Source organism: Quercus lobata, chromosome 2, assembly GCF_001633185.2.
Source record: "Quercus lobata isolate SW786 chromosome 2, ValleyOak3.0 Primary Assembly, whole genome shotgun sequence".
NCBI lineage: Eukaryota > Viridiplantae > Streptophyta > Magnoliopsida > Fagales > Fagaceae > Quercus > Quercus lobata.
The window spans coordinates 92,907,236-92,924,813 of record NC_044905.1 but is presented as its reverse complement, the minus strand read 5'-3'; the positions used below and the strand labels follow the sequence as shown (position 1 = coordinate 92,924,813).

Below are 17,578 nucleotides of genomic sequence, written 5' to 3'. Positions count from 1 at the left end.
CTAGATGCAGCCCTAATACCAATCACATTCGAAAGCTTATTTGCTAGTAACTCCCCCCCCTCCCCCCCCCCCCCCCCAAAAAAAAAAAAAACCTTATTTGCTTTAGAGTATTCTCATCAACTCTTTTATAAAAAATGTCATTTTAACACACCAAAAACCTACTTTATTATTTTAATGCATCATTTTACAATTCGTCATTTATCACATCTTCTATTCTTCAATTCTATATATTAAAATAATATATCCAACACATTAAATAATATATTAACTCAAAACCGCAATAAACTAACCACCAACGGCAACGGCAACGGCAAATCACCACCAACAGCAAATCAACTGCCACAAACTACAATCACAATCACTGGATCTCCAACAAATTCCAAATCCAAAAGCCTCAACAAAAGAGAAAAGAAAAAGAAGAAAAAACTCAAAATCTTCAACAAACACCGCCGGCCCACTACAGCCACAAACATCGCCAGCCCAAAACTCAACCAACCACTGCCATAACCACGACACCACCACCAGCCCAAAATCCCAACCTAACTGATCAATTAATGACCCAAAACCCACACATTGAAACCCATCCCAAATCTCACACCCACGACCCAATTAAGACATCTAAAGGTCGACAGTGAGGGCTATGGAGGTTGACAGCGAGGGCTATGGATGTTGGCGGCGAGGTGAGGTGGTGAGAGATCTTGAGCAATGATGAGAGAGATCTCTAGCAGGGAGGATTGAGGGGGAAGAGATAGAGAGTGACGGAGAGAGAAGAGAAGAGAATAAAGTGATGAGAGAGGAGAGAGGAGAGAGAAAAGATAATAAAAAAAATATTAAACCCTTATAGCATTTCTATCCTACATTCTCATATTTGAGGGTGTACTGTAGCATGCCTCAAAATTTTGACACATTTAACACACCTCATGATGCTCTGTTTTTGGTGTTTGATGTGCCAAATGCCAAATATTTGGCATTTGGCACACCTGATAAAAATGCTCTTACATGCGTATATTTTATATTTTAAATTCTCATCTTTTTAAGTATAATTATACTTTAATAAACTTTCAACAAAAAGTCATATAAGTTGTTACCAATTGAGCACTAATCACATCGGTCTACAAGTCTTTTGTCGTGAAATAATATCCATTTTGTAGGAAGCAATGGTGGATGGGAGGTGGCAACTGAAAGTTCGTGCAATTTGCTTCTGCTGGTTTTTTAATGTTTATGCCTCTGCAATGGTCCCCTTGGATATAGAAAAGTATATAACTTTTTTTTTTTTTTTTTTAATGTAATATGGATACATTGAATCATTGATAGAGAGAGCCAAAAACTGATGGGATCCACTTTTGTATACGAATAATATCCATTAATTTCTATGCACATAATATGTTGCTTGTATTCTAAGATTCACAATTTAAGTAATGTATTTTTTATTTTATTTTTTTGCATTATTCAACGATTAATGCTACTACAGTTTTTATAAACTATTTTTGTGGCCAACTTTTTGTTGGTTTTATTCATCTAGGCCAAGCACTAACATTATTTTTTCATTTACCAATAGCCACTTTCCACATCGGCAGTTTCCAAACTTTTTTCGTAAAAAAATTTGTATCTCTAGTATTTTCCTTTTTTAACAGATCTTTTTCTCTTTTCATAATCTTTAAAGTTGTATTTGGAAAATGCTGCTTACACTATTTGTTTGTTTTGTTTTAATTTTTATTACTTTTGTCCTTAATGCACATTAAACTAAATTTAAGACACTTAATAAGGGAGTTGGAGGAAAAAAAGTAAATTAATCAAAGGAAAACAAGAAAAAATTGTATAACTAATATATATAAAAATCAAGAGATATCACAGAAGTCTGAGCGTTCAAGAAAATACAAAATACAAACTTTTCAACTTGTAAGCACTAGCTTGTTCTTAATATTCCTAGACAAAATCAATACCTTTTCTCTTTGCACTAATTTCTTCTTTTAGCTTCCTAATAACAAGTTACCCTATAGAAGTTTTGGTAATTAGCTCGATTCTTTCACCTCTATACGTATGTTGGCTCAAGATGCTGTATACATTGTTATTTTGTAATCTGGTATACTCGTAAACTGTAGACTTTCCTCTTATTAAAAAAAAAAAAAAAATTCAATGATAAGAGTAGAGAATATTGAAATCTTGAATGTTCCTATTGGAACTTAAAAGTACTAAGAGAAGTTAATTGATCTACAAGGTTTTTAGCATAGACCTAATGACTTATGTAGCCATTGATATGTAGAACTTTTTGCATCGACCTCACCGTATCATGTAAGTCGGTTTATGACATGTACACTCTTTTTGGAGTTCTTTGTGGATTGACCACCATAGGAATCCTGTAAATGGAACAGATTGGATTGCAATTTGCTAAAAATGCCAATCTTGGACCGAGTTGCTAGCACAATATTTTGGAGATAATATATCAAAATGTTGAGTAAAGAAGAATGCATGTAACCGATCATTATTATTTTATTAAAATTTATAATCCACCTCCAACATTTTGGAAATAAGATGCAGCAGTTGTTATAGTGTATATATTAATAAATTTTAAAAATTTTCGAAAAGTCTTTCTCCTGCTAAAAGTTCCCCCATAGTACCATACCATTGAATTATTATCCATTATCTATAAAAATAGAAAACACATTCAGAAGTAAATGATTAATGATTAATCTGACTCGAAGAATAAAATTCATTTCATCCAACATTGGTTCTTGCGTACTTTTTAGTTTTTGCTACATGCATATGTCTGTTGGTGGAACCCTACCAATCCCATCACAGACACCAACCTATCTCTTTGAGTTTTGATTTTTAATTAAAATAATAGTAATCATTGTAATCTTTATTAATTTTCTTATCTTTCTACAATAATGTCACACTTTGTAACCACTGTGACCAACAAAAAATCAACACATACTTCCAAAGAAATTGAGATTTTGTGTAATACCTTCTCAATAGTTTCGATTAAAAGTTAAAAAATTAATTTTTAATACCAATCTTTGGATCAAAGAAACAAAAAAAAATTAAATTGAAAATTTAAAAAAAAATTAAAAATTTGGAAAAAGTAAAAATAACGTGAGAGGTATTGCAATAGCCCTAACTATTGCAGTGTATCTCAATCCCTTAAAATGATATATGGTCCAATAAAAAAATAGTAGATGTCCAAATCAAGTTGGATCCGACATAACTTCATCCAATACTTTTTTAAATTGAACGCACCCACATAAAACCATCCCTGCAAAACACCTTATTCTAAATTTTCTTTTCTCAAATATAATATATAGTTGTATATCTTTTTCATTTTTGGACTGCAAGTATTATTTCAAGTATAAAATTGTCTATCATTCATTAATTTTGCCTTGGAGATACATGTGAGAAGCACGTGCCACATGGCGCTCTACTTCACAGATCTAGACAAACAAAACAAAGCAAATAAACAAAACTACAAAAGCATCTGATCTAGCTAGCTATCATCTCTCTATCCCTAATGTTTGTCGCAGAGCATGAGAACCTCCTGTGAACGCTCTCACTCCCCACGATGCATGTTATACATATGTGATTGGATCAGAAAATTGTGAAGATGAATGATGTTGATTCAGAGAGGCTATTGTCACCCACGTGGAATCACTAGATCCATCGCCACATTGCATTTTTAATTAATTAAAGCGGTAATTTTTTTCTTTTATAGTGTCCGCTCTTTAATTATTGTTCTCTATCATTATCAGGTTAAGATATTAATTGATTTTTGGTGTTGAAAATATTTGAATAATTTTTTATTCGATGATAAGAGACTTTATCAATTTAACTAACTATAACACTAAGTTGTACGCATACTTGACTTTCCAAATAATCACTTATAAGGTTATACTCCTAATTATGACAAGAAGGCGGCAAATGGATAAAGAATTTGCGTACTTAAATGCTCGAACTGTAGGTTTTCAACTGGTATAAATATGGTGGTAGTTGCTTGTTCATATGAAATAAGGTTAAGTATGGTCTCTGAAATAGGAACAAGGGAAAATATATAAAAGATTGAGGGCTGCAATAGTGAAGATTTGTGAGGCACTGTTGCAATTCGGTTGCTCTGACAACCTGCATTCTAAATATCTGGGGTCGCTAATTTCCATAAAGAATATATGCCTGCAAACTGCAAAGTAACGTGTTGGTGAAATTGAGGATAGATATGACAACAAATAAATTAGGTATTAATTTAGATGGGAAAGAGAGGTGTAGAAATTAATTTTTTTGGCCGAATTTTTTTTTTGTATGAATTTCTCGTTACGACAATAAATAATATCACATGTATTATTCATAATTGAATTTTATCATTACAATGAAATTATAATAAATAAATAAAAACTCCAACCAGTTATAATGATCTGTTCCTAACCTTTATGTGCTATGCGAACAAGATGCAGTACAAAAGATATCGTATTGCTGTTAGTAGCTTTATGATCCAGCAGCATGCATCCAAAGTAACATGGTCTCTTTGATAAGTAATGTTTCACTTTGCAGCATTCATATCCAAAGTAATATAGTCTTAATTGTGATAAGTAATGTTCACGTTGTTATCTAAAAGGGGGTATATTTTTTAATAATCATACCCTCTATCTTTGATTTGTTTTTAATTTATTCTTGATGGAAAAAATTAGCCTTTTTAAATTTCATCTATTTCATTTCAATAACAGTATTACTAGTAGTCGGATTGAACAAAACTAGTCAAAAGAATTAATTATAAATAAATAAATAAATGATGTAATTTATATATAATTTAAATCCCAAAAAATAATGTTCACTTTGTTTTGAATCCTATAAGAGAAAACTTAAGGGATGTACATTGGTTTATGAAATATTTTAAAAATATTTATGGAAAAAGAAAAATAATAATTAACTTTTTTTTACAATTATGATATTAAAATTTTCATAAAATAATCTATTAATAAATGTTTTAAGGGCACCTGTTAACATGAAAACCCATGATATAATAAGCATGTTTAGACTTTAGAGAACTTTAATAGTTCATGACAATGAAATTGGAAATTACATTGCCTGCTTATTTGTCACAGTAGATAATACAGTAAGTTAGTGCATTAACTGTCAAGTCGACAACCACATAGTGACATCGTTTCTAAATCAACAGCTACGCTGCAATTTTAATTTTATGAGTTAATTATAATTACTATCGAGACCCAGTACTATGAAAGTTACTGCCACGGAAAAATATATCTTGTATTGAATATATGTTTATTGTCTCTCATAGCAAGCTGTAAGAGAGAAAAAACATATATCCAATACATGGCACACACTTTTCACTGCCTCATATAATCCTATCAGTCTAATAATGAATTAGACGCTCGCATTACACAATTTTGTGCAAATGCGTTTATAGTGTAGTGCGAGTGCCCAGTCAAAATTTAACTATCCCACACGACTTTAGAGTATATTTGGATACATTTTATTTTGTTGAAATTAAAAATTTATTATTAAAAATACTGTAAATAAAGGTAAAAATTAGTTAAAATAGTATAATAAACCTATTAATATTATCAAAAAATACAGTAAAATCTATAAATAGTAATAAAAATAAATTGAATATTGCAAAAATGCAGTCGTGCTTCTCGTAAGTTTCAAAATCCTCCCAGAAGTTTCACGAGCCAAAATTGCCTGAGATGATTAGGACTTCAAATTGTACAGCTCAGGTGTAAATGTATTATCTTTCGTAAGTTTCACGGTTTCTAGTCATTGGCTTTGAATATGCACCTCTCTTTAATTTTTGGATAAGTTCGAGTAAGAGAAATATCCTCATTTCATTCCATCCAATTTTAATCTTGAATAAAAACTGTTGCCCTTTTAGTACAATGACACATTTATGTTCGCTGTCACTTGTAATAATAATAAATTGTTTTAAGTTTGTTTTAGACTTTAGAGATTAACTCGAAATTTTTTTTTTTTTTTGGTTAAAGGGAATATTACTCGAATAATTAGATACTACTATTCTCCAAACAAACTTAAACAAAACAATAATAGACAAATGTTTCGCTTAGTTATAATTAAGATGAGACTATTCATGTTATTTTCTTTTCTTTTTTAGCTCTAATACAATCTTTAATAATTAGAATTTTACCTTAATATTTCATTATTTTTAACTAGCATGTAACTCGTGCAAATGCATGGATGCATTTAAAATTAAACATAATTTTATCATAAAAATAAAAATAATTAGTCAAATTATTATTTTTTAAATAGTATGTAACACATACATACATATGGAAACATTAAAAATTAAACATAAAAATATAAATAATTAGTCAATTTTTTTTTTTTTTTAAAAAGTAAATGTAATCAATCACATATTAAAATTATTAAGTAAATTTAATATTATTTATGATAATTTTTTTATAATTTTTAATAAAATAAAATGTGTGGTGATCTTTGTTATGTGATTGGTTTTTTTTTTTTTTTTTTAGTTCATTAATATTAGATTTTAATATTTTGCACTCATTAATTTACTTGGCACAAAAATTAAAAAACTTAAGTGGACATATGGCAGAAACTTAAGTGGATAATTATGGTATAGTCTCCACCTAAATTTAGACACATGACACAAAATTGGATTTTAATTTCAAATTCTAATTGAATTTTTTCTAAGTTTTGCCTATTAATATTAGATTTTTTTTTTTAGTTCATTAATATTAGATTTTAATATTTTGCACTCATTAATTTACTTGGCACAAAAATTAAAAAACTTAAGTGGCCATATGGCAGAAACTTAAGTGGATAATTATGGTGTAGTCTCCACCTAAATTTAGACACATGACACAAAATTGGATTTTAATTTCAAATTCTAATTGAATTTTTTCTAAGTTTTGCCTATTAATATATACTAACTTGTAACCCCATGCATATGTATAAATATACTTAAAAGATACACATTAAGATGCATAGTATAATTCTTACCTATATAATTTAAGTATTATTGATAGCCATTTTTTTTTTTTTTTTAACTCTTTAAAAAGTCTTGTAAGAATGTTAGTAGGTAGAAAATGTAAATTGTTAATTTTTTAAATATTTTTATGTTCATTAATTCTCGACTCTTTGGTTTTTGTACACAATAACTCACTTGAATGGATATTTATGATATGGTCCCACATTTGATTCCAAAATTAAGAAATAAAACCCTCTCTAAAAATAAATAATTTAGGACATATGACGCAAAATTGGACTTCAATTATAGAATCTAATTGGATTTTTTCTAAACTCTATCTATTAATATATATATATATAACTTATAAATTTGAATTGTTTTAAGTTATATAAAAAAATGCTCATAAATATAAAATCATTCAAACTCTTTCTTCCTCTAATTTTATATATGGTGTTAGATATATGATTATGTTTTTTATAATTTCCTTATATTGGACTCCTCGTTTTTTACATTAAACTGACTCATTTGACATAAAATTTTAAAAACTTAGATTAAAATTTGAACTTCGTTATTTTGGTTACTACTTGCCCTTGCTAAAAGAGCAATTATTGTTTTGTTTTTTAATCTAGTTTGGACACAAGATAATGAAGTGTACAATTAGCTAGTTGCCTGAGGGTGTTTGTGGGGTCAGCCTAGCTAACGAATGAACAGGGAGATGAACAAGTTGAACTATATGGCCAAAGTGGGACCTGGAGCCTGGAGCCTGGAGCCTGGAGCCAACCAACTATACGTTTGCACAATGTGGGGGGGGGGACCCCAGATCAACATCACAGGAAACAGTTCTGGACCCAACCTCCCCCAGAAACAACTGCCTCAGCTAGCTAGCTAGCATATGTTTCTCTCTCTGTGTTTGTTTGTTCAACAACGACTGTAGAGCCAGAGTGGGATCTTAGAATCACAATTAAGTTATTAAAATCACTATTTTTTTAAAGCTTAAGTTTTTTAGGCAATAATAATGGTGTTAATACTAAGTTTGATTCTTATTTTTATAATTTAATAAGTCTTTTGTTTTTTGTTTTTTTCCAATCTTTTAATTTAATCTTGTACTATTTAGACCGTGTGAATGAATTAAAAAGCATAAGTATCCCGTAATAATCTAATATTTAAAATCCAATCATCAATCATAATGATTAATTAGTGCTACAAAAAATGAAATTAAATAAAAAAGACTTAGTAAAACAATGGGTGGCAAATTTGTCCGGACGTGGCCGCCAAAAACGAGGTGGGCTTGTTTTGTTAAAACTTAAAACAAGCAATTTGGGTTTTGGTGACGTCATGTTCCTTCCCACTTGCCGCTTTTTTAACCGTCTTTGGCCGACTGTTTGGAAGGTTTGTTGGAGAATAATTTATTTAGATGAAATTTTTTTGGAAAAATAATGATAGATAAAAGTAAAAATAAATTAAATAATATGGTAGAATTTATAAATAGTATTAAAAAGTATAATAAAATTTATAAATAATAGTAAAAATAAGTTAAAATTATAAATAAGTTGAAATTTTCGGTTGTCACCAAAGTACATTAAGTCTGATCCAACTCTAACCGCCCATTGTTTTGCAATTCGAAGCAATTTTTTAGCTGATAGCTCTCTGTCTTCTGACTTAGCAATGAAGCTAAAAAATATCTCAGCCACTTTTTTTATTTTTTATGCTTCTTTTTTAATCACGTGCGACAAAGATGAATGAGTTAGTCTGCATGTATACAATAAGTTAAAGGCATGAATTTTAGTGAATATAAACTCAAAAAAAAAAAAAATGGAAAAAGGTGTATATATTGAACAAGTTACAATAATATCAACGTTAGTAAACCATTTTAAGATAATTTTTAAAAGTAAAAGAAAGAAAAAAAAATTTAGTTGTTTTTTATTTATAAAAGTGATATCAATTTTTTTTAAATTTAAATTATTAATAAATATCTTAAGGACAACTGTTAAGCGACTCCATAATGACATAAAGACACCATTTTTTATATTGTTTTTTAAAAATATTTATATAGAATTTTTTTTCTATTTTTTATTATTTACAAAAAAAAATATTATATATATATATTTTTTATAATTATTGACTTGATTTGTTGATTTTAGTGGGATGACATTGATGTTTAATCTATCATGTCAAATAATTATAAACAAAAATATGAGAAATATTGGGTCTTCATTATTACTTATAATAAATAGGCTTTTTAGTACTAACATCTGACTAAAAATTTCTCATTGATAAATGTATTTTTTGTATCACTTATAATTGAATATATATCGTGGGTTCTTAGTAAGATCTTTTATCTTCGGATAAGAAATTTAAGTTTCAATCTCCACTTCTATCAAAAAAACCAATTGATGTTTTAGTTTGATAATAAAAAACAACTAGGCCTGTTCAAGAATATACCGGCTCCGACAAAACCGGTCTGACCGCACCGCGCCGCCCCGCTCAGAGCTTCGCCGAAGGTTTCTGGCAAGGTGGTCGGCGGTGGATCTTCAGTACCGACGTCGGACCGGTGCAGCCATCGGCGCTGAGATTTGCACACCGATGAAGACCGAACCGACCCGACGTGTTTTATATATATATATATGTTAGTATGTATAAGAAGAGTTGAAGAGGCCTCAGTGAAGAGGCTTAACGTTCTAACTTCTAAGAACTAAGTAAGAAGAGGCAACGTTCATCCTTGAACACTAAACAGGGTCGTCCTTAGCCAAAAAAAAAAAAAAAAAAGGAATAAAAAAAGAGTTAACGTGTGTGACTGTGAGCTCCTTTTTTTAAGTCAAGAATGTGTGTGTGTGCAGGAGGTATAATCTGAGATTTTGAGTGGTCCTGTCTATAAGTAACTTTTGTGTCTTCCACTTACATTTTTGAAAAAAAATATATTAAAAAATGTGTGTGTGCAGGGGGAATAGACTGAGACTTTGAGTGGTCTTGTCTATAAGTAACTCTTGTGTCTCCCACTTACATTTTTGAAAAAAAAAATATATTAAAAAAATAAAAATGTTGTGACCGTATGGGTTAGTATGTTACAGTTATACCACTTCGTTTTTTTGAAAAAAAATAAAAAAAAAAAAAAAAATACCTGTCACTGATGAAATCAGTCACTGTACAAAACATTTTTTTTTCTCTTTTTGATCTCAGCCACACACGTCCTTTCCTACTCAGCTGCTCTCATTCCTTCTCTTTACTCTTTGTACTTCTGCTCCTCTCAAGTCTCAAGTCTCACACTCTTGCCTCTCGGAGACTCAGACTCAGAACTCAGTCATCACTCATCAGCTAGACAGCTACCTCACTTCATCCCTCAGCTCAGTCAGACAAGTGGTTTGTAATGGGTTTTAATATATGGGTTTGTAATGGGTTTTGAATATTTTGATATTTAGATTTGATCTAAGTTTTGATTTGTGGTTTGAATCCTTGAGTTTTTTGGGTTTGATTTTGGTTTTAGATGTCTCTTCCTCTTTCTGTGTGTGGAAACCGACAACCGCGCCGACTGGAACCGCCACCGATGTTGTCGGAAAACCGATCCTCAAGTGCGGCAACGGCTTGGGTTTTTAGGAAACCGAAAATTCCGGTGCGGTGCAGAAACGGCCACAAAAACCGACCGCACCGCATCGTGTACAGCCCTAAAAACAACTATTAGAAAACGAGCGTCATATGTCAAGACTATCTTTCAAACAAACAAACAAAAAATTGAATATTGAAAATTAATTAACTTTTTTTTAATGTAAAGAACTAGTGTCTCAGTCTTTGACCATATTATTTTACTTCCAAATCATTAAACACCCTTAACACTCTATGAATTGATAGTATGGTAGATGGATCTTAAAACTTTTCAAGCAATTGTATTCTTGGACAATTGTTAACAAGACTAAAATAATAATAATAATAATATCCCTAATTGAATTGAAAAATATTAGTGAAAATAGCTTAAAATAATATTAATTTACTCAATATGAGTATAGTAAGTACCATAACGACATTATAGAGAGCTAGAGACTAGAAAGGGAAACGATTTTCACATTAGTTTTGTATATTCTCCCGCACTATCATAGTGTATAAGTTAATTATACCAAGATATGAACTAAAAGAAATTTTTATAGTATTTTATATAATGGGGTGGGAAAAAAAGTAAATTAATGTTGAATTAATGCTGCCCAATTAAAAATATTATATACAAGTCATTGTATTGTACCACATTCATCTAAGACAAAAACAAGAGTGTGAGGAGGTCTATTGTTTGGTCCCATTTTTGGCCATCCACTTAAGTAGTAATTATTGTTATTAATGTATCTTAGCAGACTTAGCTTTTTACGGCCATTGTCTTAATGGTAATTATTAATTTTGTTAATTAATATTTTTTTTAATACAAGATAGAAACTCTACTTTACCATAATATAAGTGTATATGACTTGAACTCCGGTCCTTCCTCCCACACCCTACAAGTACTTATACTTATGGAGTAATCATTGCATCAAGAGTGTGCGATGGTATTAATTAATTTTGTTGAATAAAATAGTTGCATTATGATGCAATACAATATATTTTAATTCAAAACAATCTCTATTTTATAGATAATTCGATAATTGTTTCAATCTTTTTAAACATTGCGACCAAAAATCAACTCCTAGTCAGAGTCCCATTACCGCAGTTAACATTTATTTATGGCATTTTTCTTAATCTTCTTATCTACTTGATGACTTCTTCTTTTTTCCTTTTTTATGGGATCTACTTTTGATGACTTGAATTACAATACCCATTATTTATGTGGCTGTGATGATCATATTCACGTTCTTATCATAAAAGTGAAAGAGTGTGACTTTGCATGTGTTTTATTTCTATACTCTATAATGTAAAACCTACATTAGATAAGCGTATCTAAAAGAATGATATGTCATACTCATACTATAATTCATATTTCAGGTTTTTATTCATTCTCTCTTTAACTAGAAAGGGATACCATGAACACGAGAAATCCTATGCTTCTTTTAAGCTTAGATGGATAAGATATATTGTACTTTTGGGTGGTATAACTGGTAAATGTTGGGCGCCCTTGATTTTGACAAACTTTCTTATTTGGAATAATCAACAAAGCAAATTTCTTGAAGTTCAATTACATACATATGCCTTCCAACAATGATGGAAGTCATTCAAAAAATACAACTAAATGCAACCAAATGCTTGTAAATAACATTTAAATTTTCTACACATGCATTGTGGACATAAATACCTGTTAAGAAATTAAATAATAATGACTTTACTTTGATTGCTATTTTTGCTAAAGGGTTTTCGAAAATCTCTTTTTTATAATTTGAAAATATCTATGATTAATGTTATATGAGTACTTAAATATGTATTTTGGGGATAAATACTTTTATTCTGAAATGAAAAACCTGTTATTTGATTTCATTAGGTATTGTCCCATCTGATGACTCATTGCCAATGAGTCATTGGGGACCATGAGGGTACTAAAATCCTCAGCCTTTCAAAGCAAACTTATCACTTACCATACCAACTGCTGACGAGGATGTCGTGGTTTGGTCACGGCCGGTAGGCCCTGCTTTGATCTCTACAGTCTACACACGCAAAATAAAACACCTAAATGCATGGATTGAGATCAGGTGTCACACTTAGAGTATTGCATTTAATGCAATTTTTACGAATGATGAAAATTGATAGTTGCAAAAAATAATTTTCAATCTCAATAATTGATTAAAAAAGTAAAGAGAAGTAAAAAGTAAATATGCAAGTTTCAATTGTGTGCTCCAATAAAATTTAACATGTATCTTCTTTGAGTTTATGCCTTAATAATTCATAACTTTTGCCACAACTAGTATATTATAACTATTTCTTTTCTTGTTTTCACCTCCCTTTTAAACACCATGGAATGGGCCACATTGTTATATTGAGTGAGTTTATTTTTATTTTTATTTTTTATTTGGATAGATGTGTATAATATTTCAAACTAACTGAACCTATACGTATCCAAAATTGATCATGTATCCGAATCCTATTATGTCTAGTATGCATTGGACACAAGCCGTATCCAAATTTAAATATAGTTCTTCCTTTTCACTTGAACTAACAAGAACCCACTTTGTAATAAAGAGAGTGGGAGATTAGTTTCAAGACAAAATTGAAAATTTAAATATAGTTCTTTAGTTGGGCTTCATTACTATATTAATTAAATTCAATCATTCTAAATGTTTGAATTTAATTGCAAAACATAATGTACTATATCTAAATAATTTTTATTTAAGTTTTACCCTTGGAATTATAAGTGCTTAAACTACCATTAAAAGTATATAATTTTTTAAATCACATTTTTTTTAAAGATATATTTTTTTCTTGCCTAACTATTGGGGGGGGGGGGGGGGTGATGAACTTGGACATGGCCCGAGGATTTGGGCTAAATAAGAAGATACACCCATAAAATGGGTCCAGCCCAAATTACAGGTAACCATCGAATGATCTTCCTTGGGTTAAGAGTAAACCGTACTCACCATCAAGGAGAGCCGAGGTGACCTCTTCTGCCACATTCTTAACCAAGGTGAGTGGCGTGACTGGTACCCCGAGGTAATGGAGGAATCTCAGGAAGCAATTTTTCTCCTTGGTTATGAATTCCCGTTTCCTAAACTAACTCCAAGGGACACGAAGAAGAAAATGCAAGGCCCAATGAAACAGTCATCTCCGCATTAATGAGGCTACTCACCTAATGTCAACCACATTAAATACTGAATGACTGGTCTGAACAATGGAAGCACCCCTAAAAAGTCCCCCTTTATGATAAAAAAAAAGGGCAAAGTGGGAGTTTGATTTATACCCACTATTTTTCTTTTGATAATTAGTACAATGGGTAGCGGGATTAAATTCAAATTCTTCGTATAAGGAAGAATATGAAAAATTAAATAATGTAATTGAGTCTGAGTTATAAGGCTCTTGTTGTTTTATATAGTTGATACTTTTTTTTTTTTTTTTTTTGAGAATGTATATAGTTGATAGTTGCTATCACTTACTTTAGTAAATTTTTCTAATAATTTATGATGTTCAATATTGTTAGCTAATAAAGTCTTTAATAGTCTAATAAAAAATCTAAGGTTCAATATTTGTCTACACAAAAAACCAAGTGATATCTTAATTAGTTTGATGATAAAAAGATATTATTAAGAGCAGACACCATATGTTAAAGCTATCTAAAAAATGTTTAAATTTTCCTTCTAATTAAAAAAAAAAAAATACATGCCTTATTTATCAATATACATCATGTTATCTATTATTCAAATTTAGGTATTAAAAAAAATTATTGAATTCTACTAATTCACTTTAAAAATTAGAAAATTGAATTCATATCAATGAAAACTATCATTAATCAATCCAACAGCCAGACTTGTTATAACGTGACGATCGAAGACCCATACTTAGCGACGAGTGGTGCAATTCCAAACTGAGTTGATCAGATTGAGTGGCTGTTCGATACCAAATCAAACCCCAACCAACACGTAAAATCGATACCAAAATATTATGTACTACTTCTAATAGAAAAACCAAAGCAAATATCCAAAATGGAATTCACAACATTGATTGAAATGATAGAGGGCCCTCGCAGTTTCTTTTTATCTCTTAATTAGGATATTCTTTTGATTCTTTGCTGTAGTTGCCCATAGGATCACAATTCCAAACTTGTTTTTACTATCTATTGCGCATTACACGCGTAATAACTTATCAACGACATCACTGTTGTTTTGCCACGGGGGTTCGTGGACCCACAGAATTATTAAAGAAGGAAGCATTTACCTACCTATATAGCAAATGGGCAATTGAGGACAAAATCGTAATCACAAGGGCCTGTAACATGGGCAGTTCTAGGCTTTAGTAAACCATCACTGCCCTGCCCACACGAACCCTCAGACGTGTCCTAACCTTTCACCCTCACAATCCCACACTTATCACTAACCCCCCGTTCGATTCTGACACGTCGCATTACAGATACGAGGCCCTTAACAGTAACCGTTCGATGAGAGCAGACCCTTCTTCGAAACCCAATCCTGATGGGTGGAAACGTAATTTTGACATACAGAAACCCCTATATATTGGGTAAGCAAAGGCTATGGGTGAGAAAAAAAAAAAGAAGCCAAAACATTACGGCTGATAAAATCTTTGAAACTCTTATTAATCTTCTTATCTAAAGATTTTCAGAGTTTGGGTCTCATTAGGGAATGCAGAGAGATGGTTGGAGCTTCGCTGACAAGGCCTGAACTCAGTTGGCGAGCCAAGAGCTGTATGGGCGGTCGTACTTGCCACCGCAAACACGTCGAAGACGGGTGACCGTCTGATCCTTCTAAATTCATCAATTGATGTTCTTTCTTTCATAGTCAGAATATTAAAGTTGTTGTTTTTTTTCCTTTTCAAAAGCTTAATTTTGTAGCAGAGGGTGAAAATTTTAAGAGAAATTAAATGGGTGACAACAAGTGTAAAGATGGTAATTCAACGTTGCTACATGGGAAATACGAGCTGGGTCGGCTTCTGGGTCATGGTACTTTCGCCAAGGTGTACCATGCCAGGAACTTGAAGTCTGGGAAGAGCGTGGCGATGAAGGTTGTGGGCAAAGAGAAAGTGATCAAAGTGGGTATGATGGAGCAGATCAAGAGGGAAATCTCGGTGATGAAGATGGTACAGCATCCAAACATAGTCGAGCTCCACGAAGTTATGGCGAGCAAATCCAAGATCTACTTCGCCATGGAGCTCGTACGTGGAGGCGAGCTGTTTTCGAAAATCGCTAAGGGTCGGCTAAGAGAAGACCTGGCGAGAGTGTATTTCCAACAACTCATCTCCGCCATCGATTTCTGCCACAGCCGTGGAGTCTACCACCGAGATCTCAAGCCCGAGAACTTGCTCTTAGACGAAGAAGGCAATTTGAAAGTCACCGATTTCGGTCTCAGCGCTTTCACTGAGCATTTGAGGCAAGATGGGTTGCTACACACAACGTGTGGCACACCGGCTTATGTGGCGCCTGAGGTGATTGGAAAGAAAGGCTACGATGGTGCTAAAGCTGATCTTTGGTCCTGTGGAGTTATCCTGTATGTTCTTCTGGCTGGATTTTTGCCATTTCAGGACGATAATATTGTGGCCATGTATAGGAAGATTTACAGAGGTGACTTCAAGTGTCCACCATGGTTTTCTTCAGAAGCTAGGAGGCTGATTACAAAGCTTCTCGATCCGAATCCGATGACAAGAATCACAATCGCGAAAATCATGGATTCTTCTTGGTTCAAAAAGTCAGCACCCAAGTCAATCCTAACTAAAGAGGAGCAAGAGTTTCAGGAGTACGAGAAGTCACCATTCAAACAGTCCGAGACTCTGAATGCGTTCCACATAATATCGTTGTCTGAAGGGTTCGACTTGTCGCCGCTGTTCGAGGAGAAGAAGAGGGAGGAGAAGGAGGAGCTGAGGTTCGCGACGACGAGGCCGGCGAGCAGTGTGATATCGACGCTGGAGGAGGTGGCGGCGAAGAGTGGGAATTTCAGTGTGAAGAAGAGCGAGTCGAGGGTGAGACTTCAAGGAAACGAGAGTGGACGTAAAGGGAAGCTGGCTATTGCGGCGGAGATTTTCGCCGTGACGCCGTCGTTTCTGGTGGTGGAGGTGAAGAAAGACAATGGCGATACCTTGGAATACAAACAGTTCTGCAGTAAGGAGCTCCGGCCGGCTCTTAAAGACATCGTTTGGACCTCGCCGGCCGACGATTCCACACTACTTGCTTAAATCCAATATTTTGTGTGTGACTATATTGTTGTTATTGTCGATGTTATTATTATTATTATTATTATTTGTTGTCAATTATGGTGGAAGAATTGAAACATTGGGGACTAGCAGACTATGGTCTCAATCAATCTTAAAATTTAAATCTATGAGTCTGTGTGGATGGTTTTGTGTCACCAAAGGGTGATCCTCTGTGAAAAAATAACATTCGTTTGTTTGGTTCTTTCTGTACTTGATGTTTTCATTTTTGTTTGAGTATATGCAAGTGGATTGGTGTAGCTTTTTCTCACACGGCCTTCTGACCTTCTTCTTTTTCACTTTTCCTTTTCTTTATTTGCTCGTACGTAATTACAATTTTACTGATATCTGATAAGTTGAAATAATGTGGTCTTACTTTCTAAAGCTTATCATATGGTATCATTCTTTCTGCATCCATTAAGCTATACTTGGCTATGGTTATAAAGTCTCTTATAGTGTAATAAAAGATTTAGAGTTCGATTTTCATTGCAACAAAAATTAAATTAGTGTCTTAATTTTATAAATATTATAGGTTGAGATTCTTTCAAAACTTAAAACTCCTTCATCATTACTCAAATATTTCTAATAGATATGTTTAAATCTCAAAAAATTTCAATCATTATAACCATTGAATATTCATAAGAACAAAACTTAGATACATGCATCAGATTTTTGAATTAAATTCAACGTGGACCAATAATTTATAAATAATATCTGTTATTTTCAAAGAAAATTTAATGGGGGGAGTGCTCATGTATTACACACCTGAATATTGGATCTAAATTTTAACTTAAAAAAAAAAAAAAAAAGTTATAATTCATGCTTTAC

General features: G+C 32.1%; 1 protein-coding gene across 2 annotated transcripts in view; it reads left to right on the top strand.

The window, feature by feature from the left end:
* The window catches only part of LOC115977238 (CBL-interacting serine/threonine-protein kinase 6-like), a 28,817-nt gene extending 11,796 nt beyond the window's left edge, over nucleotides 1-17,021 (top strand). Inside the window, exons 1-2 of one of the 2 annotated variants that reach the window (XM_031098982.1) lie at nucleotides 15,087-15,297; nucleotides 15,389-17,021. In XM_031098982.1, the coding sequence (XP_030954842.1) occupies nucleotides 15,431-16,735 (1,305 nt within the window). In that variant the 5' untranslated portion in view covers nucleotides 15,087-15,297; nucleotides 15,389-15,430 and the 3' untranslated portion in view covers nucleotides 16,736-17,021. Of the gene's footprint in view, nucleotides 1-15,086; nucleotides 15,298-15,388 lie in introns of those variants that run through there. The other variant, XM_031098983.1, reaches the window with a different exon arrangement.
* Nucleotides 17,022-17,578: the final 557 nt, after the last annotated feature.